This window comes from Calidris pugnax, unplaced genomic scaffold, assembly GCF_001431845.1.
Source record: "Calidris pugnax isolate Ruff unplaced genomic scaffold, ASM143184v1 scaffold41, whole genome shotgun sequence".
Taxonomy (NCBI): domain Eukaryota; kingdom Metazoa; phylum Chordata; class Aves; order Charadriiformes; family Scolopacidae; genus Calidris; species Calidris pugnax.
In genome coordinates, this window is record NW_015094509.1 from 17,806,643 (window position 1) to 17,831,130 (window position 24,488).

General features: G+C 39.2%; 1 protein-coding gene across 3 annotated transcripts in view; it reads right to left on the minus strand.

Annotated features, from left to right (window-relative positions):
- The window catches only part of SAMD12 (sterile alpha motif domain containing 12), a 153,841-nt gene that overhangs the window by 108,218 nt on the left and 21,135 nt on the right, over positions 1-24,488 (minus strand). For all 3 annotated transcript variants that reach the window (XM_014965479.1, XM_014965480.1, XM_014965478.1), the window contains exon 3: positions 12,084-12,213. In XM_014965479.1, the coding sequence (XP_014820965.1) occupies positions 12,084-12,213 (130 nt within the window). The remainder of the gene's footprint in view (positions 1-12,083; positions 12,214-24,488) is intronic.

Genomic DNA, 24,488 nt, shown 5'->3' on the forward strand with positions numbered 1-24,488 from the left:
TGGGGGAGCATTTGGTTTTTTTAGTCAGTGATTAAGGAGCAACAATTTTGTCTGTGGAACTTGGAGGCTTCTCTTACCAGCTTGGTGGGCAGGAATTCCTCCGTGCTTCAAGCAGAGCTGCTGGGGAACAGGGCAAGGTCTGCACAGCCTGACGGCTTGCAGGCTCTTGAGGTTCTGAAGACTTCTGTGGGAGCGACTTGATTTGGGGGTTCTTTTGGGGTTTTTTATTTGCGTTTGTTTGGGGTTTTTTCATCTTTTAACCCTGCTTGTGCTGTAAGTCCTGAAAGACTAAAATCCACCGTGGACTGTAATAGCAGCCACTGAAGTTCAACAAGAACAGAGCACCTGATTTTCAGCAGCAAGACAGCTCTCAGATGTATGCGCTCACATATTGGATTATGTTAGATAGCAGCTGTAGTTAATAATAAGCCATTAGAACAGGAGTCCCCCAAGTTTCATATGAGGTTAACCACTTAATGCTGATTGCTGTATAACAGAGTTTGCCTCTGATAAGTACTTTGGGGCTCAGTGAGGTTAATGAAACCTCAAGGGAGGGAAAACTGTATTTTGTTGGTTTTTTTTAAGGAGTCATGCCTTTAGTGCATCTTGTTAAGAAAGTTCATGGATTAATCTGCACGTTCACGTTTCAGACCAAAGTGGCTTATTAAGATCTTACTATTTTGTGTGTCTAGGCTCACATTTTTAAGTACAGAGTTTCTGTTCACAGATAACAAAATCAATTAAAAGATGCAAGTTTCTTACAGTGGATTTCTCTTTTTGAGTAGCAAGCAATTGTGGCTGCACAGAGAAGGATAGAAAGCCTTCTCCTGCATCAGTTAAGTTAAGATCAGTTAAGATACCACTAGGATCTGAGGAATCAGATATACCCCTCACAGGGTGTGGAGATCTTTGTTGGGTGAAGGGCTGAAAGTCAATTCCTGAATGCAGTAAAGGAGATTGGACAGAACCCAGCTTTTTTGTTTGTTGTTGGTTGTGGGGGTTTTTTTTGTTCCAAGAGCTCAGTCCACTGAATTCAGAGAAAAATGCTGGAGCTGGCTCCTTACGTCTTTGCTAAAAGAGCCAGGTATTTGTGACCTCCCTCCACTGTGAATTCTGTAGTAACAAGGATAAAGCTCAGTGTCAAGTGCGCTGTACCGGACCCTGCCAGACTTTTCAACCTGTTCAATTAACTAGATGAAACCAAACAACAGTTTTCACTGGAGCACTGGGAGGCACTTCTTTTTTTTACTGAATGCTATTCCCTCGGAAAATCTTGACTTTCAGAGGCCAGCTGGTTTAGCACTTGAGCCGTTCAAGAAAAACGCAGCTTTGGATTTTATTTTTATTATAATACGGGGGAGGCAGGGAAGAAAGGAGGGCTATTTCCTCCAGTCCCTTTGCTCTCTGTAAAAGGCTCAGCTGGTATTTCCAAAACCGGAATCGTTTTCAAAGAGGGACATGAAAGAGTTAGGAACTGACGAGCTAATTAGAAGAGCCTGCAAGCCAGGGGTAAGGACAGGCTTGTCCCGCTAAGCGCGGTCGGCACCGCTCACCCGCAACGGGCCGCTGCCGAGGGAGCGGGGCTGCCGCCGCCCGGGCGGGGACTGGCGAGCGGGCTGCGGGCGCCTTAGCCTGTGTGCCGGCTCCCCCTCGAGGGGACGCGCGGTACTGCACCCCCCAACGCGCTGCACCCGCGCCAAAGAGGTCAAAAAACCCCACACTTTCCCCAAACGCCTTCCCACCTCTTTCCGCGCTCCAGCACGGCCACTCCTGGGCAGCGCTGGTGGCCCGCAGGTGGCTGCAAGAGTGGATTTGTCACCAAGATTTGGTGCAAGAGTGGATTTGTCACCTACATATATACTAAAAAAATGGGAGACGGTGAAGAAACTGGAATCACAGCAAAAAGGACAAAGGGTGTCTGGCTTGGGAAGAATCGCCAGGGATTAGGAAACAGCAAGAGCTGTAAGTGAGAGAAGGAACAGAACGACTTGCAGATCGATCAGAGGAGAGGTATTAAATATGCTATCACTCGTTTGTGTCACAAAACAGTAGTCAGACTCTGGGCCATGGATTCCTCCAGGTTCAGATTTCAGGCCAGCTTCCTTCCGCGTTTCATCATTAGGTTAGCTGTGTTATTAGACTGGGGAACGCTGCCAAATAATTATAAGATTACACTAAGACTAAATCCCCATATCATGAATAGCACACGCTGGCAAGCAACAAGCTGAAGTAAAAAGAATCAGCTCTAACTCCTCACTGATACCACAAACACACACCCACTAAGCAGCAAATTAATTCACTTCTTCAAAGTGAAGAATTGTAAGGTCCTCTAACAACTCCTCCATTTAATCACTGAAGTTTTCCCCATCTAAGTTTTCCTTACCTACAACTAAGCCATAAAATTGACTTCATGTCTGCCCAGCAAAGACAACAAATACTCCTTCCCAGACACACAGTCATCTGCAAGGACACCCTCCAATACCTCCCATTTTTGTCCTGTTTCCCACCAGAATGGGAACCAGTACTTCTGAAGCACTGCAGGAAAGCCTGACTTGCTGGGAAATCACAGCCCAGCAGTACTAACCAGCAGTTTAACCAAGCTGAAAAAAATAAGTTCCAGACCCAACACATTCCGCAGAAGTTTTAGAAAAGCAACACAGAATTACAGCTTAACGAGACTTTAGTCAGGGCACAGTGCTTGGAATCAGCACAATTCATAGGAAAGCCTAAATGTTCAATGGCCAATTCTAAACTAAGGACTTGGTCCTTTGAGTGGAAAGACTCCAGGCTGTTATGCACCACATCAAAGTAGTTCATCAGTATTAATCAAGTGGGGAAATAAAAAAAAAGGAAACGAAGTGCCATCAGGGTTAACAACGCAACATCCTATGGCTTCAAGCTGTTCCTTGGAGATCTACAAGTAACTACAGTGCTTCACCCTGCCTGGCTTCTAGATAATGGGATCATCACAGCCTAGCGATCGATCAAGGAACACGGTAAAGTAATAATGTAATCATGAGCAGTTGGTGATGGTTCCAACAACCCCTAGAAAATTCATAAGAAATAAAATGAGAGCATAGAGCTTCAATATTTGGCAAAGCATTAGAACTATTAATGAAGTAATCAATACCCTTGTAAAAGAGCTAAAGAAAAAAAACAGTTGATAAAAAGCATGCTTCATCAAGAAGATGTGAAGATTTGCAAAAAAAAAAAGGTGGACAAAGGAAACAGGGACAACATAAAAGGGGTGTTTTCATAACATCTTTTCTTAGCTATATTAAATCCACTAAATTCATCTGTTTGGAGGCATCCCTTGCCCCTCTGGTGATTACTTCAGCAATTTACTGTCTTACCCTCGGTCTTATGAATCCCACTTAAGCTGGATGCCTGAGTCACCCAAGACAGATAGGGTAAGCACCCAAAGGCTAAATCAGAAGCTCCTAAGCTTTTTGGCTCTGTCAGTGGATCACAATCACTGTTCAGGAGTTCTTGCAGACACACTATGCACCCTTATCAGCAAACTAGGAAATATCACAAAGCTTTACAATATGGTTTAAGAATTCCTGAAATAGGCTTTGCTAAGATATTTGATAGTTTTCCATATCTCACCCTAACTCACACTTTTAGCTCCCCTCTGAGTAAAAAAACAGAAATTGATTTTGAAACTGGCTGCCCCGGTGAGAGGTTCTGGGGGTAAGTTTATCACATCACACGATACTGATGTGAATCAGTGTTTTGTAGAGAATACAGTGGATCAAGTTTACAAAGAGTGTGCAACAAGGATCTTTTCAAGGAGAAGAAGGGTAAAAGATGAGTTGATCTCTAGTTAGTAAAAGTTGACTAAAATAAATAGAACAAGATTAAATTAAAAATGCAAAAACCCCTTGTGTTAGAGGGAAGGAATAATCCAATTATCATTGCATGTAATTATGAAACATTAATTCCCCAACATCTGACAGCACTTGAGGAGTAAGTACTGAGGAACAAGTAAACACTACTTCAAATGGAGAGCAATATACCTTTTTCTCCTGTCACCTAAATACTTACACAGTACAGAACTTATCTAAGCCGAGTTGACAGGGAATTTCAAATCTGAAGCTGAAAGACAGGAATTATACTTTTCAGTTCAAAGATGACTTGGAATCTGTGTTATACATCAGGTAGGAGTAAAAGCTACAGCAAATCTGGCTACCATGGCTTTTACTGAATTCTTATACAGCCAGAGAGTAAAGAAAAAGGCAACTAGAGTGCAATTCACTTCTGAGTATGCTGCAGAGCAATCGCTTATTGAAACCATGAGATATCTTCCCAGGTAGTTACAAATGGAGAGAGCATACCAAGGAAAAGCAAGCAGACCCAAGAAATATCCAATAAGACAGGAAACTGTGTAAAACAATCATCAGCCACTTGCACAGCAGATCTCACAGCTGATAATGGAGCAGAAGCATGGAAACTGTTCATTCTGAATTCAGTAAATATAGTAGCAATAACATTAATATGTCGTTGGCAAGCAAGGGCAAAAATACCTCAATCTCCCTTCAGCAAGTTCCCTTTCCTATTAAACAGAACAGATGATAGTATCACTTCCTCCACACGGGATTTTTTGTAACAAATTATGACATTAGACTCTCCCCACAGGTTTGCACACAGCAGAGAAGTTAGCTCCACTTCAGGACTAATTGACTCAATTCCTTCTTATGCAGATAGGGCCTAGTTCTCCTCTGCACAAGCAGCAAGTTGTTTTAGCAATGAAGACTTTGTTGTGGCAGCTAGTTAGAAGGCATTTTCCTGTTCCTGATTTAAAAAAAACCAACAAACTCATAAAAAAGATGACTTTCTGCCATAATAATCCACATATTATTTTTCACAGAAAAGCCAATTTAGTAGAAAATAATCAACTATGTTAATACTTAAGCTACAACTTCCATGAAGTGTTCAAGTGCCTTATTGTCCCCTTCTCAATTTCAGATGAGCCCTCCCAGTCATACCAGATCTCTTATGAGCCATTTAGTTCTGCCGCCTGTTGTGGGAGTTCATTATATATTGCATGAGCTATAATCTGCCTGAAAAGAAAAAAAGCCCAGGAACCATTGCTGAGACACGAGAGAAGATTACTTTCATGTAAAATTTTCTTTATCAGCAAGAGGTTCAATAATGAAAAAAATATTTCCACTTTCCAACTATTTGGCTCATCCAACCTCTTTCAAATCTATGCTATATAAACACAGGGTTATATTAATATATTTCTGATATTATTTTCCATGCAAAAAGAACAGTTGCCACATATTATGCAAACAGAAGCCCTATCCCAACACCCATCACTCTTTGATGTGTTCCACATGTTAAAACTTTGAGAGCAGCCAAGTATGAAACAGGGAAAAGTCTTTAGTCCCTCACATTTTCCAACACGAGCATCACAGCTCAACAAAGAATGCTGCAAATAAGTCTGACCTTATCCAGGCAGAAGACTAAAAGCTCTCTCCAGGGTGAAGCAGTGATTGTATTTTATTTTTTAAACAGCAGATGGATGTAGTCAGGATTGATCTGACAGCCCACCAACCAACATTCCTGTTAAAACCTCACAGAAAGAGCAGGGAAAAGTGACATAAATAAGGAACGTGGGCAAGGCTGGCTTAAGCTTTGCACTATGGAGAAGGGAAGGGCTTCACAGAGATGCCTGGAGATGGAAATTGCTTCTACGACACCACTACCAGACAAACACTGCTTGGGAGGAGAGATGTATTGCGCTGAAGAGCACTGTCACATGCAAAACAAGGAAGGTAACTAATATTTTATCAGAAATACCCTCCATTTGGACAAACTAAAGGTTCTTTTTACTTCTACTAAAAGCTCTTCTCTACTGTGAATAAACTAGATGCTTTCTGAGATACATGACAGTGCTGCAGAATGATCAAAACTTGCTACAGGTTTGGGACCAAACACAGAAAAAAGCAGTAAGCAAAACTTTAATAATGCTTTAAAGGAGGCTAAAGTACTTCCTACAACACCTTGCCCTGACCCAGGAACTTCTTCACTTGGCACCAGTCCAACACATGAGCATAAAAACAGTTCTCTACCAATAACAACCTAGAGGGCAGGTTTATAAGGGACAATAAAACGATGTCCAATAAAATAAGCCAGGAAAAGGTGCTGGATTTTGTACTCTTCTGCACTGTAACTACAGTAGGATTTGTAAGAAGACTCTGGAGGGCCAGGAGTCAGGTAATACAGACAGGGAACCATCAGGGTGAATACCTATTGAGGTCACCTTACAGAAGACCTCATTTTCCTTCTTGCATCAGGTCTCACATTAGGTGTGCTGTGTCACTGGCACAAGAGAAATTTTGGGTCAATGTGATGCTCATTCTTAACAGAAGGATGAAGGACAACAAATTTGGAATCACTTGCCAAGGGAGGGATCAGGAAGCGAGCAGTTGTTCCAAATGAAACGGACCTGGTAACAGGAAGACTCAGCTGGCTCAAACAACATCTTTTATACACATATCACAACATTTTAACATCAAAACATATCATCAAACATTATCAAAACATATTTAACAACACTGGTATCTTTATCTCTGTTGTACAGATGCCAAAACGTATACGGGGAGGACAAACACGATCAGGAATTCTTAACATGATGAATAAAGCCACCTGATTTTGGTCACCTTTCCTGCCTCAGAGGTAGGAATGAAACCCAGGCCTCCTGCGCTCCACTGCACAACTTTCATCCCCAGGTCTCTGCATTGGCTGCAGCACAAAACTCAGCTGAGTTCCATGAAACAAAGGGCATAATTAAACTATGTATGTTCTGGAAATCGGAAAGCTATCTGGCAACACTTTGATAGTATGGACAGAGTAACTTAGACCCTAAGGATTCAGTGTGCTTCCTATGAATACCAGAATAAACTGAAATGGAGCCAAGATTTCTCCAGATTCCAGGGCAGTATCTTAAACAATCCTTTTTAACCATCCAAGGCAGTATCCTTTCACCAACATGCTAAATAACTTGAGCATTTCAGCTGATATGACAAGCCCCTAACATTTGCAAAGATAGTATTGAAGTGAAAAAAAAAATCAATTCAGATATTAAAGTCAAGAATTTATATGAATTTCATATATGTCAATATAGCTTATTTAATGCAAGCATCTTTAGAGGTTATAGAATTAGCCAGATTTTAAGGCTATTTGCAGCAGGCTTTCAGTAGCAGTTCATATTCCATATTTCGAGGTCCCATTTGGTATTTAATGAATATTCATATGTTCTGGTCCCTTCTAAAACTAAAAAGAGGTTTTCTTGAGTCCTGTTCCTTTCCTCCTTAAAAGTTTAATTTGAAAAGGCTTGAGTCCTTTCAAGTACCTCCTATCAAATTCCTTCACTTGGACCAAGGTACCTCTTGGGTATTATTTTGACAGAATGAGGTTTGTTTAATGATCATAGCATTAAAACCTCATGCTCTGAAGATATGCATTAGCACACTGGGGAACACGGCGTAAAAACAAGAGGTGAAGCAGGGTTTCTTTCCTTCCTTCCTTTCTTTCAACAAATCACACATCAATAAGCAGTTACTAGACATCTTCTTTATTACTTTGTCAATGGACCATTTTCCCCTAAATGGTTATTTCTTAGTCATTCTACACCCAGTCTTGCTCCTGTTAACGCTGAGACATTGCAAAGATCTTCATTTGTTTAAATGGTACAGGATAAGAACGTGAAAGAACAGCTCATCTCTCAACAGCTCCCTAGTCACTTTAAAAGCATTGCTGCCTGGCAAATTCAAAGCCACAAATGCATACTGAAAGCAAGGTCCATTTCTCAGGTTTGCCCCCTGGATTATACTGGTATAAAATGAGTATTAAAAATGGCCAGTCAGAGCACCTTTTTATGTCTCCTGACACTGGTGTAAATGCCAAGACCAGGTGTAGAGTCTCTGGTGACATGCCCCTACCATTACATTGCTTTCTTGGTCGTTCAGACCACTGTCATTTTTGTTGCCCCTTTTTATTGTCTATTTTTCCTACTCCTGCTAATTCTTATCAGGTGGCCTTAGATGTCACTCGGTATTAGTCCTTCAAATTCTTTTGGTTCTGGCTCTGGGTACAACACCATGGAAACAACCTCTGACCTGTTGCCGAATAAGTCAACTTAACCAAATGCCCCACTGCCTGAACCCAAGGATTTTGTGTATAAAAAAATTCTCCCAATTTCTTATTAGATCGTTCCATATTTAATTCTCGCTAACTGGTCGCAAAACGCATTTCACTGGTTCTGAGGTACTCAGTAAATCATAGGACTAGAAAAGCATTCAGTTTGGAAGAGACCTCAGCAGATTTCTAGCCCAACCTCCTGCTCAAAGCAGATCAGGTTTCTCAAGGTTCTATCTAGCTGGGGTCTGAAACCTTCCCAAGACAGAGATTGTGCAACCTCTTTGAGCAACCTGTTCCAATGCCCAACAGTCCTCTCATGAGGAAAAGTTTCTCCTTATGTTCAGCCTCAGTCTCTTGTTTCAACTCAAGCCTGATGCCTCTCATGCATCACTATGAAGGGTTTTGGCTCCATCTTTTTGATAACATTCTTCTGCACACAGGGGGGCTGCTAGTTCCCCCATCCCACCCTGCCAAGCTGCCTCTTCCCTGGGCTGAACAAGCCCAGCTCCTCAACCTCTTGCTCACAGAGAAAGTGCTCCAGCCCTGAGCATCTTAGTGGCCCTCATCTGAACTTGCATTGGGAGTGCAAGTTCCAGCACTGAAGAGACAAGAGCTCGAGTCTAAAAAGTACAGAGTAAAGGGGAGTAATTACTATCCTTGATCAGCTTGCTATTTTCCTGTTAATACTGCCCCATGATTCTGTTATCATTCTTTGCTGCTAAGGCACAATATTGGGTCATTTCATCTTCCTGACTATCCAGACCACAGGTCCATCCTCTTCAGCAAAGCTGCTCCCTGCCAGCCAGCCCCAGGCAGAAAAGGGTGCAAGGGGTTCAGCCTTCCCAGCTGCGGAACTTTGCTTTCGTCCTTGTTAAATTTCATAAGGTTCCTGTTGACACATTCCTCCAGCCTATGTCTGGTCCCTATGCCTAGGTCCTTATGAATGGCAGCCTTGAGTCCATTGACTGTTACCCCCAATTTGGTGTCATCTGCAAATCTGCTGAGAGTACATTCTGTCCCGTGGCATCCTCAAGATCACAGTTAATAGGAAGATCATTTTTCTTACTACGTAAATCACCAGATTAAGCTTTTTTCTCTTATACATCTTCAGCTGCTCTTTGTCAGTAGTAGTAAAAAGGTATAAAATCTCCACAAAGAAAAGGACATTTTGGGTTGTGGTTTTGCCCCCAACTCGATAAACTGTAATCAGCAACTAATAGTCCCAAGTAAAATGCTGCACTTTTCAACACCTACGGTTAACAACTGCTAGATATGTTTGCCCAAGACTATTTTCCTGGCTTATGACCATGCCTTAGATTTTATCTTCAAATAAAGCTTGAATATCCTTTTCATGTCAGTTTCTTCAAGTTCTTTTCCATCATATTTTTTCCCTATCAAAGCAGCCTGTAAAGTCACATTAATTCCTGAGACACTTTCAACAATCACATCATTTTTCCATAGCCATATCTGGAAACAGTTACAATACCCTGGCTTAATCGTCACATGAGTTTCCATACCTCTTTCATGCTCTACTTTTTTTTCTGAGCCACAAATCCACTGTTCTATCCCCATATTAGATTTCAAATAATCAGAGTCACAGGGACCAACAGCACTGGAAATATCCTCCCAAATTATTGATTTCACTCATAATATTATCACAATATACTTCTATAAAATCCATACAAACATTGATCGTGTTTCTTCTTTTCTTTGGTAGTTACTAAATTGAAGTTATTTTCTTTCCTGCAGACCTACTTTCTAACACTCGTACTAATATTTTCCTTATACCTCGTTTGTGTAAAGTAAGAAAAACTGATCTTGATTTCATAGAGGTCTATAAAGTTCAAAGTTTTGCACATCTGCAATGAAACTATAAGGTTTTTATCTATGTTTGTGTTAAAATGAAAATAACTTTTTCTTCCTTTCAACTTCATCTCAGTGTCTTAATTCTAAAAAGAGACAATATGAAAGTAAACCAGTATTAGGCAAAATTAAAAATAGGTTTCATGCTTTTCTGGTAGCCCTCTGGATGCAGTCAGCTCTGTACACATGGGTGGAGACACAGACTACATTCCTATGGACTGCACTCAACAGATGCTGACTTAGAGGAAATGGGCATGATGCTTATGTACTAACACTCAACACTTGCCAAACCAATACAAACCACCTCTCACATATAAGTGTGTTTGCGTATTCATGGCTACATAGTAAACAAATACTGGTATGTTAGTTCGCCACATTTGCAATCATTCGTGTATTATCAGAAAGGAAAGAATAGTGACAGGAATCAATGGGAAATTTGAAAACCCACAAGTACACGTATACAAACAGACACTGATTGAAACATGCACTAGTTAACAATGCATGATTGTTAAGACTGAGTGAAAGAAGACTATGTGAAACTCAAATCTCTGCTTGATATTAAATATCTGAATGCCAACTCCCAGTTTTGTATAACATCACTTCAGAGAACAAATTAGTGTTCCACATTAAACTTTTTACAGATTAATTAATACCTGGGATATGAGTAAAAATGCTATTTAACTCCCAAGTTACATCTGTATTTATATTAATCCAGTTACTCTGCTAAACTGACGTCACTTCAAAGTGGTCAGCTAAAATAGAATGAATCATAGTATCATAGAATGGTTAGAGTTGGAAGGGACCTTAAAGATCATCAAGTTCCACCCCCCCTGCCATGGGCAGGGACACCTCCCACTAGACCAGGTTGGTCAACGCCCCATCCAACATGGTCTTGAACACTTCCAGGGAGCAGGCATCCCTGACTTCCCTGGGCAACCTGTTCCAGTGTCTCACCACCCTCACAGTAAAGAATTTCTTCCTAATCTAAATCTCCCCTCTTTCAGTTTAAAACTCCTTGTCCTGTTGCAACAGGCCCTGCTCAAAAGTTTGTCCCCATCTTTCCTGTAGGCCCCCTTTAGGTACTGGAAAGCTGCTGTAAGGTCTCCCTGGAGCCTTCTCTTCTCCAGCCCCAACTCTCTCAGCCTGTCTTACCACTACAGGAAACTGAATAGGAGTTAAGTCAAGCAGATGAACAAAATCGGTATCAACTTCTAAAGTAAACAGGAAAATAAAACACAATGAGGCTTTTTAATATATTCTTCTAAGACAAGACACCAAGTGTTGAAGGTCTGGAGGTCCTGTGGGTATTTGGGTGGCAAGCCATGATAGAACAAACAAATGTTTTTTAGACTAGACAAGGAAAGTAGGAGGCCTCCAATCCAGTAAAGAGAAGATTGCAAGAAAGAACAACTGTACTCAAGCTATGCTTGGGGCAGAAATCAGTTTCATTAGCTGAAATAATAGTTTAGATTGATACTAGGAAATTACCAACTTCAAGGACCATAAAGTACTGGAATGGAGAGATGTAAAAATCTCCTCCATTGAAAATTTTCCAGAGCAAAATTAAACAAACTTCTGTCAGAAATGAACTTGCTGTATTGATCCTGATTCAGCCCTAGGGAGGGGCTCAGTTGGGCTTGCTTCCCATCCTACATGTTAAGGACTCAAAGTTCAATTAAAAAAAAAAAAGGCAAAAAAGAATATGAACACATGGTGAAAAACCTCAATGAAAAAAACCTTATTTACATTTTTACTCACAGGACATTTCTCAATGCTTGGGGTACTTTTTTATTTATTTGGAATGAACAAGGTGTGGCCCTTACCCACATATTGGCTTCTTTCCTCATTAGATTAACCCTGAATAATCTGAAATTTATATTTTATAGGGATGGGGAAATCACTTACCACATCCTATGAAAGCTGGTATACTCCTCCTGCTCTAAACCTTGCAACTCTCTAGTCGTACAATCAACAAAAAGCCTTCAGTGCACAGTCACAATCTATTAACAACAAAGTAAAACCATTTGCCACATTTTAAGTAAGTAAAATATTTCTGATAGTGCATACTTTACCAGTTATGTCATGCTGTTTGAATGACTCACTGTAGATTTGATACTGATTAGGGCAATGTTTCTTCAGCCATTTGCAGACGTCTTGCTGGGTCCATAACGCCACAGGCTTGGTCAGCTTCACAGTCCCGGACTAGAAACACAGAATGAGGAACAGAAATGATGTTTAGTTGGCACACAAGCTTCAGAAATTTTAATCTGTGATACCCATATATTATATTAAAATAATAAACGCAAGATAAGAGCTGCTCTGACTGGCAGATACCAAATAATCAGCAGCATATCACACAAGACCCAGCTATTCGAATACATCATGCAGGAATCACAGAGAGTGGAAGGTCCTTTAACATTATTTTGCATTGCATACATGTTCCTTGCATCACAGAAACATACTGCCCCATGGCTTACTTGAATGATAGTTTAAGGAGAGATCAGCTGTGACTGCACCCAAAGGCCAATAGTTGTAGCCTTTGAAGCCTACAAATTCACAAAAGGGATTTGTGTTTGGATACAACCATGGAAAACCAGGAGTATCCTCAGGCCAGGCACATTCCTCAACTACAACTAGAAAAAACCTCGCAATAAAGCCCTTTAGGGCAAACAAGCTTAAAGACTGGTTCTGCCTGGGAAAAAGAGACTACACACCAATGGAGGGGGAGCTGGTGATACCGGATCATACTGAGCACTTCAGCTGACATCATTCCTAGTTTGAGTAATGTTTACGAGCAGTTTTAGTTTTTCTGCTTCCTTTCTACCTGTAACCTTCCTACAACCAGCGTGATGTGAAATAAGTAGGACTCCTACTTAAAACAGTTGCTTCTTTCTAAATAAATAAATAAAAACACTTCAATACTGTTCAATACTTTCCTGAAAAATCTGTCTTATAATAGACTATCTGAACAGATTATAGGCTTATACATAAAACATTCTTAAATTAAGTCAATTGCATTATTGTATGTATAGAGTCACATTTCATTTCATCAAAGAATTCACCTTTGCACATACACTTTTTTTAACCATATAAAAATGCTGAGTTCTAGACAACCTGAACTGCAGGGATTTAAAGTCTCTTGTCAAAGTAGGCAAAACACCAAAAAAAAAAGGAAATCTATTCAAAGTGATTTCATCTTTACTTTGCAACACATTCTGCCCAGGAGACAAAGATAATCTTAAATAGATGGGCGGTTATTACCAACAATAAACGTTTAACATTGAACATCGCTGATGTAAGTGGGTGTGAACAGCAAGGTATTGATTTACCTCATGATTTTGTCAAAAAACTGAGTCTACACAATAAAATCATAGTATCTTTGTTACCATGCTATGGATGCAGAATACCTGTCTTCCAGCTCCTTCATGGTGTAGAAGGTTCAAGATAAGTTTTTCCGTACAAATTTGAGGTGAAGGACAATGTCATCTCAACCATTCTTCTCCATTAGGCCTCATGATGGATCAATATTGCCAGCCAGGCTTTACCCCAGCATTTGTGCAGATGTCTGTTATCAGACAGACCTTGTCAAAGTTGCTTTGAAATGTTTCATTATTAGACGCCCAAAAGACCAAAGCAGTTTTAAGCTAGTGCTTTGTATGTCCTATTAAGTTCATAAAGTACATCATGCAAAGATACGAAGTTAGGAGTAAGGAATACGGCAGAGCTAAAATTCCAACAGGCAAACATGCCTTGAATTTCTCATGTCCAATTTTCCCCCTCTCTTTTTCATCGCCTGGGTAGAAGTTAAATAAACAGCAGGAAAATGATAGTTGAATATATAATACAAAGCACATCCTTTAGCTCAGCCTTTTTTTATTTTGAACAAAAACACACCCACCAGACACTTGAATCCTATTTCAAATACACGAATAGGCACCATCCATATTTAGAGGGATCATAATAATGCACAAAAGCCCCAAATAATTGACTCTTACATTTTGCTGCCACCCACCAACCTGCAGCAGACAGAAGCGTGACTGACTGACTCAGCGTCCACAAAAAAAGAAAATTCCAGAGGTGGTGATGGTGCCCTATAACCAGGACAGCACTTGCTCTACCGCTGTCCTTTCCGAGAAGTTCATCACTGCTGCACATAGAGAAATCTGCTCAGGACAGTGCATAGGTCTGGAGAAAGGGCAACCTCTGCTGGGAAAGCAAGTCCCCTGTAACTGTTCCTCACACCACTAGGAAGATCAAAGGCTCCTCTATGAACTTCTCTAACCTACTTGTTACTGCTATTTGAGTCAAAGAAGAAACTGAATTTCAATGAAGAGCCAATACCATGGCATCAGTTAGCTGATTCATATTGCATGCCTGTGTAAAAGCCTGTCCTTCACAAATACATCAAAAAGAAAAAAAAAAAACAAAAACCAAACAACAAATAAAAATAGCCATATAACACAAGCAGTCTCTCTGATTCCATAGAAATACACAAGCAACAGGGTCAAGACTTCAATGTGTATTTTTAAAATTAAGAAGTAACTCATATAAAGGTATTTCTTAGGCACTGGAATTTTTGAAGAGTAGTAGAAAATCTGTCAGCCCTTGAAAAATGAATTGTTAATGGCTTTTCTTATACATCTTAAAAATACTTAAAAATATTTGTGTACAAATATATATAGCTAGCTATAGATTTAAAAGCTATTTATTCCTAGCTGAAAGTACACATAGAGTGTCAATGTTTGTTTTAACTAAAAGGTTGCTCTTTTCAGTTCAGCAACTATTCTCCTTATAAAAGGTTTAAGCACCATCATGTTAAATATCTGAAGAACAAGTTCATCAGCAATTACAGTGCAAATTTAACATTTCCCTCTATGCCTCTAGAACTGAAAGATGGTATAATGCTGGGCAGGTCACTGCACAGCAAACACACATGCTGATATTTACTGTCCAATGTTCAGCATTATGATTTAAACATGTTTGACTTAAACTTATAACTGCAGTCCAAAGAGAATATTTTTACATTGACACCATCAAGCATTATGTTTAATTTTCCAATTCATAAGGACTTGATGAGTTAGAGGAATACAGGGTATTACAATAATGGTTATAAAAAGTATATTGTCACTTTCATTTTTGGAACATCAAACTCAAAATATTTTCCAACCAGATGCTCTAAACAAAAGGTTATTAAAAAAATATGCTTCCCTCCCACAAAATTCATTTTTTAGCTTCTTCTCTGCTCAAAAGCTAGATCTTACACTAAAAAAATTCCCCGTAAACAAAGGAAAATTACCCTTACCATAAACATAGCTACCAAATGAGTCCCCTGCCACTAGCTATACATAAACTACTTAGACAAGTGGAAAACATATTGTTTTACTTTATTTTCATTTATCAGCTCAGTCAAACAATAGGCCTAAACTGATTAAAATAAAATAATATTTTATATATATCTCTTAAAAATTTTGGTCCAACTTTTCCTTTCATTTTCCTGACGAACTCATCCTAAGTTCCCTTTGCTGGCAACACTTCAATAGTTTTAATCCTGCCAAACACCATGCCAACTTCTGTGCCAGATAGAGATCTAATGAGAATAAAAGTCTTCAGTATTCTGATCTTTCCTGGTGTATTTGAAGGAAAACCTATTTCTTCAGGATTTTGTGTCAAACTCTTTCTTCTAAATTGCCTAACCCCAGTTTTTGGTATGTGTATCTCAAACTATAAAAATGACTTCTAAGAAGAAGAAAAAATTAGCATATTTAATAGATGACACAACTTCATGCTTTGTCCCATGGTGCAGAGAAGACAGTACTTAAAATCACCAACTCAAGAATAAATAAACAAATCAAATTTACAGCCTGTGCACTACTAGAGAGTGTATTTTAGTCTCCAGAACAGCATTAGCAACCAAGCCCTGCTCTTCCTAAGCAATGAAGTACAAATTATCTCTTCAGCTTTCCAGGTGCAGGTTACCAAGCCTGCCAATTCTGAAGGTCAATTTACTCACCAGAATTTCTTTGTCTATATTGTGTTTTACTCCAGAAAAAAAAAAGAAAGAAAGGCTTCTGTATTTTTTGAGTGATGGAGGATTCAATGTCATTATTAAAACTCCTTTACATACCACGAGCCAAGTTATTTAAAAGAGCTTCTCCAACTCAAACACTTTATGCATTTATAAATCTGCTCAGATTACAAAATCCTGGAATTGTGGTGATCGGGGTCCTCAGTCAAAGAGGGCTGCAGGTCTGCTGCAAGAAGGCTGTCTGATACCATTTGTAACATCCAATTTGACAACACACAGATCCTGACATACAGCAAAGTCAGACCCTACAGTTTCTGCCTAAAAAAATGCTTATGTGAAACAGAGATGGATAAAAGAGGAACTGCTCAAAGCATTAAGGCAGATTCTGCTCAATACACATCAGGAGAGACTCTGCTCTGGAGTTTACAGTTTAACTGGAAAAAGACAAAGCAGGACCAATCTTGTTATAGCTGTGTTGGTCAAAGGACATAAGCTGGGGAAGGCTGCAGGGAGAAGCACCATCATTTATTAGAGCAGCAGCGTGGAGCTGTGCCAGCTGTGTTTCAGACATGAAACCTTCTCATGGAGCAGACGTGGAGTACAACTGCTTGATGCTGAACCACTACCTCAATCCAGTCAGGCAGCGCCAGAGAAAAGGGGTCTGGCAGCTGTGAGGTACAGGAACAGCAAAGGGAAGAAGTAATAAGGTCACTGCCACCTAGTAGGGACAGAGAGAGTGAGATGGGTGGCTGTCACCCCTAGAATAATGCAGTCAGCTGCGGCAGGGAACATGAAAATGCATCAGGAAACCACTGCTGTGCCTGTGATCAGAGGGAGAAACTGGGAGGAAAGAAATGGGATCACTTCAGGTGAGAAGTTGAGAAGGAAGTATTTGTTAAATCAAAACATAATGTCTTCTGCAAGCAAGCTATAAAGGGTCAATGATACACTTCAAAGTTAGAAAAATAAAATGTTATGTGTATCTGATATAAATATATACAGCAGAGAACTTAAACTACAGAGCTCCAAAAGCTATCCAAGTTATTGTCAAATCTTTCCGGCTGCTCCAGAAGCAAGAATAACAGCATCATTGATTAGGACGGGAAGCAGCAGGAGCAGTGATGCCCAGTAAGAATTTCAAAAGCATGAAGTTTTTTTAAATATGCTTGGGTTATATTTCTAAAACAGAAAATAAGAATCATTTTCATATATTCCAAATTACTTCTCCAACATTAAATTGCCTATATAGAATTCAGAATCAATGACTAACATAAAAGCCAGTTTCAATTCTGGAAAGAACAGAAGAAATGAGCCAGGTTTGTGAATGTGTTTTTACATGATATCTTAAAATATTCAAGAATCTGGAAAGGACATATTTTGGTTTGGAAATATACTTTCTCAGATAGTCATACTTACAGATTTTTCCAGCAAAGACTAAAGAAAATTACAGTAATAAGCAGACACCCCATAAAACCATTGAAACCTCCACTGTGTTGGGTTCCCATCTGTGTTATTGAGAATTTTAATACTAAGAAGAGATGAAAATGACAAGCCAAAGGAAATGTGTTTATTTCAAAAAACAACCAAAACAAAACAACAAAAAACCAAGGAAAATACTGTCAGACAACTTCCCTTTTGTGTTGATAAAGACTGAATGTTTAAACTTTAATTAGATCAGAAATTCAAACACATTCTAATTTATTACCTAAGTTATTGTGAAAAACAAAAAATCAGTATGGCAAATAGTTTGTTGGTTTTTTTTTTTTTTTTAAATATCATTACAATTTAGTTTAAAACACATTTTCAAGACCAACTTTGGTTTAGCCAAGACATAAACCCAAATGCCACCCAGGAAGGACTAAAACAGAGACACTACAGCAACTATGATGCAAGTCAGACACTTATGACTGATCAACACACAATGCCTTCTTTGAATGAAAACTATAGAGATATGGGAGACCTACCAAGACTCCCAAATTGTACCGGAAGCACGGTCAGGTAGTGCCTTGCATTCCCTGAGTTGCAAGCTTGTGTCTTACATTTGCAGCCCCAAACGTACTTGCTCCACATGGCAAGGTGCAAAACACAACTGGTGGGCCTTATCTATGACCTCCTGAACTTGGCAGAGTCTCATATAATGATGCCATGGACCTTTTCGTAACCCCAAGGGCCAAGTCAGTCATTGGCTTCTTTTTCTGCCTACAGCAGATTGCTGTAAATTCTTGTTCCTACCAGAAGATTGCTCTGGAAGTACTCAAAGCCAGCCCTGCACAAGCAGAAACTTTTACCTCTGGGTCCCAAACCAGTATAGCACAACCACATCTTCAAAGATCAATGAACAAAGGAGGAGGCTTTATCTAGCTTTCAAGCCACACCAGGATTGAATCCAATCCAATACCTTCTGTATTGATGCCACAAGCTTAGGTGTACTACAAACAAACTGCAAAGGGGGTAAAACAAATTATAAAAAATAATGAGATTGAACTGGAAAGTAAGAAGTTGTTAGAGGAAGTTAACTCCCTCTTAAGGCTGCCACAAGTATAACTGTCTACAGGAAAGGATAAAGTTGTCCAAACAAGTATCACTGAGCATTATCCTTATCGGGATAAAGACAGTACCCAAACAACAAGCAAGGATAAATAAGACGACGTATTTCCCGTGAGAGTACTCTCTTTCAATGAGATACTGCACTCTGAAAGCAAGCACCATTAGTGGCAGATGCCGGTGTTGAGATAAGTGGCAGTGGCACTATCAGCAACCTATGAAGAACTGGAGTGTCAGGATGAGAAAGGAGAAGACAGAGAACTCCTCAGCATTGTCAAGAAACTTGCCTAACATCATTCTAATTGCTATCAAAAATGCTGAAAGCCACAGCTGGGACAGACAGGCCAACAATGCTGAAAATAAAATCACAAGTAGGATGAACACAATTAATTTTAGGTTTTGACAGCCACATCAAAATCAAAATCAAAGAGTGTAATGTTTTAAAATTCACTTCATCTAAAAACACTGCATTTTTAATCTTGCCAAACTACAGATCCATTTTACTCAGTGCAGAAGATTCCTTCCAGTCCAAAAATTAAATATTTGCTTTTGGATATTTGCAGAGAAAATGCAGAGAGAGAAAGTTGCTCTTTCTGGCCAAGGGTTCCTACTTCACAAGATACGTCAATTGTTTGATACTTCTTCATTGATCTGGCTTTGATTTTCCTTCTCTACATGAGACAATTCAAACCTGTCCAAGTCTGGTCTCTAACCATCACTATCTTCAATCACAGATTGGAGTTTAAAAAAAAATATGCAAATCCTCCTGCTTTTACAAAGAGAAACCTACTCTGTATCCTGCACAGATCTGGCAAATAGACAATTTCTGTTCATACAGCAGGTGCCCTACTAGGATGCCTGGTGCACCTATGAAGATAAAAGGTTCCTCCTTGAACTTCTCTAGCCTGCTTGTAATCAATACTGAGTCAAAGAAGAAACAGAATTAATTGCAACTAACAGTCCTGTATTAACAGCAACTTACAAGTAATTAACTAAACTTTATTGCAAGCACATGTTCGTTATTGCACTTAACCATCCACTACAGCAAGAATAAAAATTTGAGATGTTCACCCTCCATGTGACACACATAACTTAAGTACGTAGTCTTAAGGACTAAGTACTACACTCACTGCAAAGAAGATTTATGGCATGAGTCTTCATCACAGAACACTCCATTCAGACTGGTAGTTGGCACAGGAGAGCACCCCATCTTGGTGAAAGCTGGAAGTTCAAATCCATTCAGGTACACGCAGGAAACAAACAGGAATGTCTAATAACTACGACAGGGGTGAAATGTAGCTCCCCCTTTGCAACAGTTTGCCCTCAACTCAGAAATACTGGCAGAGCAACTGAAATTCCACTTTTGAGGAAGTTCAGTATTTGCCAAAAACATTTTCTCCAGGTCTAGATTAAAATAAAAGCAAAAAAATAACACCACCCAATCCCTACATAGACTGCAAACCCGACAATTAAAAAGGAGTCTCCATTCCCACTTTTTTATTTTTAAAACTAATCCTGGAACCTTTGCAAATTGCATGTAGAGCAGTTACATCTCCAGTTGAACTAAACCAAGGCTGCTTATCAGGAGTCCATTAAAATAAATAAAAATAAGGTGTGTAAGTAGTTCACTGATTTTCTTGGAATTTATCACATACTTCTTTGACGACAGTGATATAGAAGAATTTAGTTAAAATACAGCCTGTAGTAGCAACAAAATCCACTGGCCAAACTAGACCAGAAAAATGTTTAATTTGCATGAAAATATGAATAATACACTGAAATCTTGATGCTCTTTCATTACAGAACAGTAAATAGCAGAAGATGAGAACTAAAAATGTAAAGATCTGATGGAGAGCACAAAGTTTTGATTTTATATTTGCAAATTCAATAATAAAAGTTAAAAGAAAGCTGATCAGCCTGTATTTGTTTTGTGGATCATAAGAATCTTTAACTCATAAGCACATATATTTGGTGATGTCTTATCTGCAATTCTTCAGTCACTTAATTGGATTATTTCAAAAACAGCTCAATTATCAATAGTTAGCAATAAGAATCACAAAACAGGCTGTCTTGAAATGAGAAGAACTAGACAGGACCATGAGTGTTTTAAATGTAGCTATTTCATATTCACATTATCCATACTAACATGGATATGAACTGAAATATGTCAATTAAAAATTATGATGTGTAGCTTAATGGTAAAATTTTCTAAGGCTTTTAAAAATTAATTTTCTTTACTAGAAATTCTACTATAATAGAAATAGGTGTTTATTTAATGGAAGGGATGAAAAAAAAGGTTGTGCAGAGCAGTACTTTGGTGTTTCCAGAGATTTCAGGTAACACTAATAACAAAACATAAATGTATATCTAAAATCCCAGGTCCTTCTCCCTACAAATAAAATTTAAAAAAAAATAATTTCCCTATGATTCTAAATATTCAGGATATTCTAATAAAAAGGATATTCGAATATAGGCTAAGCCTAATCGCAGAAACACGTACCTAACAGTATCATTGGGGGTTTTGTGCTTTTTGATTACATGCTTTTTTTAAAAAAAAACTATATCTATGGCATAATATTGCTTTTGCCAAAGTGTACCTTTCACCAAGGGAGCTGTCATTAATGACAGTGGCAGATTTTTTTTATTCTTGGGATTTACTGGTGGAGTTACCCTGACATAATAAATCTGTCCAGGACAGACCACACCTCGATCCTTCCATTTCTAATTGCAGTATTCTGCTGAGAAGACACTTGACATGTCACAACCTAGGGCTTAAGAAGTAGCTGTGGTTTTTCTTTAATAGCTGCTGTATGTCAGAAGTGAAGGGTACAATCCACTTTTTGATCTTAGAAGACATGGACAGTGAAGCATTTCTATACAAGAAGAACTATAAAAGAAACTGTTACTTCAGCGTTAGGAGGCAGTGAGGTTAATTCTGCCATTACCTCAATAACAGTACATTTGTACAAGGAGAACATCTAACATCCTGAGAGGATCTTAATCCCTATTAAATAATGACAGGTTGCTTTCTTACAAGGTTTACTCCTTCCGAGTAAATCACATTTTTGGCACCTTTGTTTCCAGCAGATGTGCCAATTAAGAAGCTTGTACTGTAAGAAATAGTGTAACCTTTCCACGCCAAATCTCAGTCTTTATGGATGGGCTCATTCATATGCAGAAGGCAAGTACAGCAGCCAAGGCATTTCATACCCCAACAGCAATCAAAGTTTTCTAGATGCCTTTGCCAGTTGACTCTTAACTACGTTCTCTTGAGCCAAATACATTTTGGAGAAGAACAACTTTATAGGCCAGAAGTGTACATGGGTATGAATAAGAAAAGGTCTCTGAGCCCCAGCTGACAGGTCAACCTCTTGCTTCCCAATAAGACATTGCTTCCACTTCCAGCAACAGCAGGAGAGAACAGGCAAATGTAGGTAGGAGAGGCAGATTAGCGCAGCCATCTGAGTCATGCAGTAGCATTGCAGTGCCTCTGTAGAAGGTCATAATGGATTTTTCAACTTAAATATCTAGAAGGCAGATACACTACTTATTTTTCAAAACAAGCAGGACACCTCTGACGTCAATGTAATTTTTTGCTAATTATTTTTGAGAAACTAGTCTTCTCTCCCTAATAAGGGAATTCCTGTATTATCTTATCTTCCCTATGAAGTCCTATATTCATAAGAAGAGCTTAAGCACTACAATGCCTTTATTAGAGAAAGCAAAAAGCCTCAAAGATTTATGAAGGCCAGCCCCCCCTGGTTAGGAAGCACCCTAAGCTAGCCAAGAAGAAGATACAGAAAAAGCCACAGAGCACAAGTGCCATATTCACATCAAGACCAGCCCAGGCCAAAGGGAGGCATCCCTTCTCACTCACAGAAAGCATCTTTTCTTGTAGTGCAGTAAATAAACTTGAAAACAAAAGAAAGGTCAGAAGCTGTCTGTATTTTGAAAGGAAACAGAAGGATGTGGCAGCAGCACCATCTCTGCTCAAAAACCTGGAGATTTGGAGCTATAAAGCCCACATAGGTGGGACTCAGCAGACCAGGCTCAGTGGGTGGGAGGGGGGAACATCTCTCGTATGAGGAAAGGCTGAAGGACTTGGGTCTTTTTAGTCTGGAGAAGACTGAGAAGGAATCTGATCAATGCCTATAAATACTTAAAGAATGGGTGTCAAGAGTATGGGGACAGTCTTTTTTCAGTGTTGCCCAGTGACAGGACAAGAGGTAACGGGCACAAACTTCAACATAGGAAGTTCCATCTAAACATGAGGAGGAACTTCTTCACTTTGAGAGTGGCAGAACATGGGAACAGGCTGCCCAGAAAAGTGGTGGAGTCTCCATCTCTGGAGACATTTAAAACCTGCCTGTACATGTTCCTGTGCAACCTGCTCTAGGTGGACCTGGTTTGGCAGGGGGGTTGGACTAGATGATCTCCAGAGGTCCCTTCCAACCCCATATCATTCTGTGATTCTGTGCGATATCCCTAGAAACTTTGAGATTTTCAAGAAAAACATTATGCCAACCTGACCTCAATATAAGGAACTTGGGTTGTAAGTAGATGAATGTGAAAGAAGGACTGAAAGTAAATTAAGCATTATGAAGAATGATATTCATCTGCTGTAATGTGTTGAGTAGATACAATATATATCCTTTCTGGAAAGAGATCTATGAAGGGATCTCTAAATCCATATGCTGGGAAGACAAACTGGCCCTGAATAAGAACTAGAAATATTTCAATTACATTTCTGAAAGGAACTCAGTTCCCTTCCCTTTCTTGAATAATTTGCTTGCAGTTTAAGATTACATGAAAAATTCACACTAATCCTTCAGTTTCTGTTTGCAGAAAGACCAGTAGTGTCAGACAGCGAACAGCAGGCAGTTCTCAAGATTCACTCCAGGGGGAAATTCATTTCACAAGCCAAAATTCAACTCTTGGTTAAGTAGCTGATGTTCTATACATGGACCACTGCATAAAGACACACGTAACTTTAGGCATCTCAAATTCCCCATTAGGTCTGCCCTGCTGTTCTGCTGCCCAGATCAGGGCTTTCATCTCAACAGCAGCCTTTGGCAAGTGATATTTTTGCACAATTAACACATTTAATTTTTTTCCTCCAGAGCTGGCATATTTTCTGAATAATAAAAAATGCAGGCAGGTCCAATAATACTTCAATCACATTACAAAGGAAATCTTCATTTTTTTATGCAGCTTTTTATATCCATCCAACTACCAATGACTCCAGGTAAAACTCACAATTGCATTGATTCATTTAAGTCCTTTCTAAGAAGCATCACATTAAAAAATAAACTAATTCCTATCTATCCAGAAACAGCAGGTAAAACTGCAAAGTTAATATGCAAAAGAAAACTTTAGAACTGCAAATGACTTGCCAGATTTGCTTTGCAGTTTTGTTTTAGACCACGTTATTGCACTGTCCTACAGGTCAGTTGCCAAACTGAGTTAGTCTGCTATATATATTTTCCAAGTCCACACTGTTTCTTCAAGGTTTTTATTCGCGAAGCTTCTGAATTTGTCCAAGTTCAAAACAATACAGGTTCACAAGCAAAATAAATCATTGAAAAAAAATCAACAATGGAGGATATTTCAAAGCAACCCAGTGAACGCTTCTTCTTTGTTGTTTTTTTTTTTGGCAGTCCCTCAAAAGTCTCCATTTTCTAATCTCCCAGACATCAGAATTCAGAGAAATGAACTGTTAAGGAATGCTACCAGACCTTTTACATGAAAACAGCCAAACACAGGCAGCATGAGTAAATAGCTGATATAAAGAGCACCATCTACTGACAGGCTGCATTTTGACAGACCCAGACAGTTTTGCAAGGCACTGCATGGAGCTTCCAGATAATCTAGCTTTTAAGGAATTTGGCTTTCTCTTGGAAATGTGTAG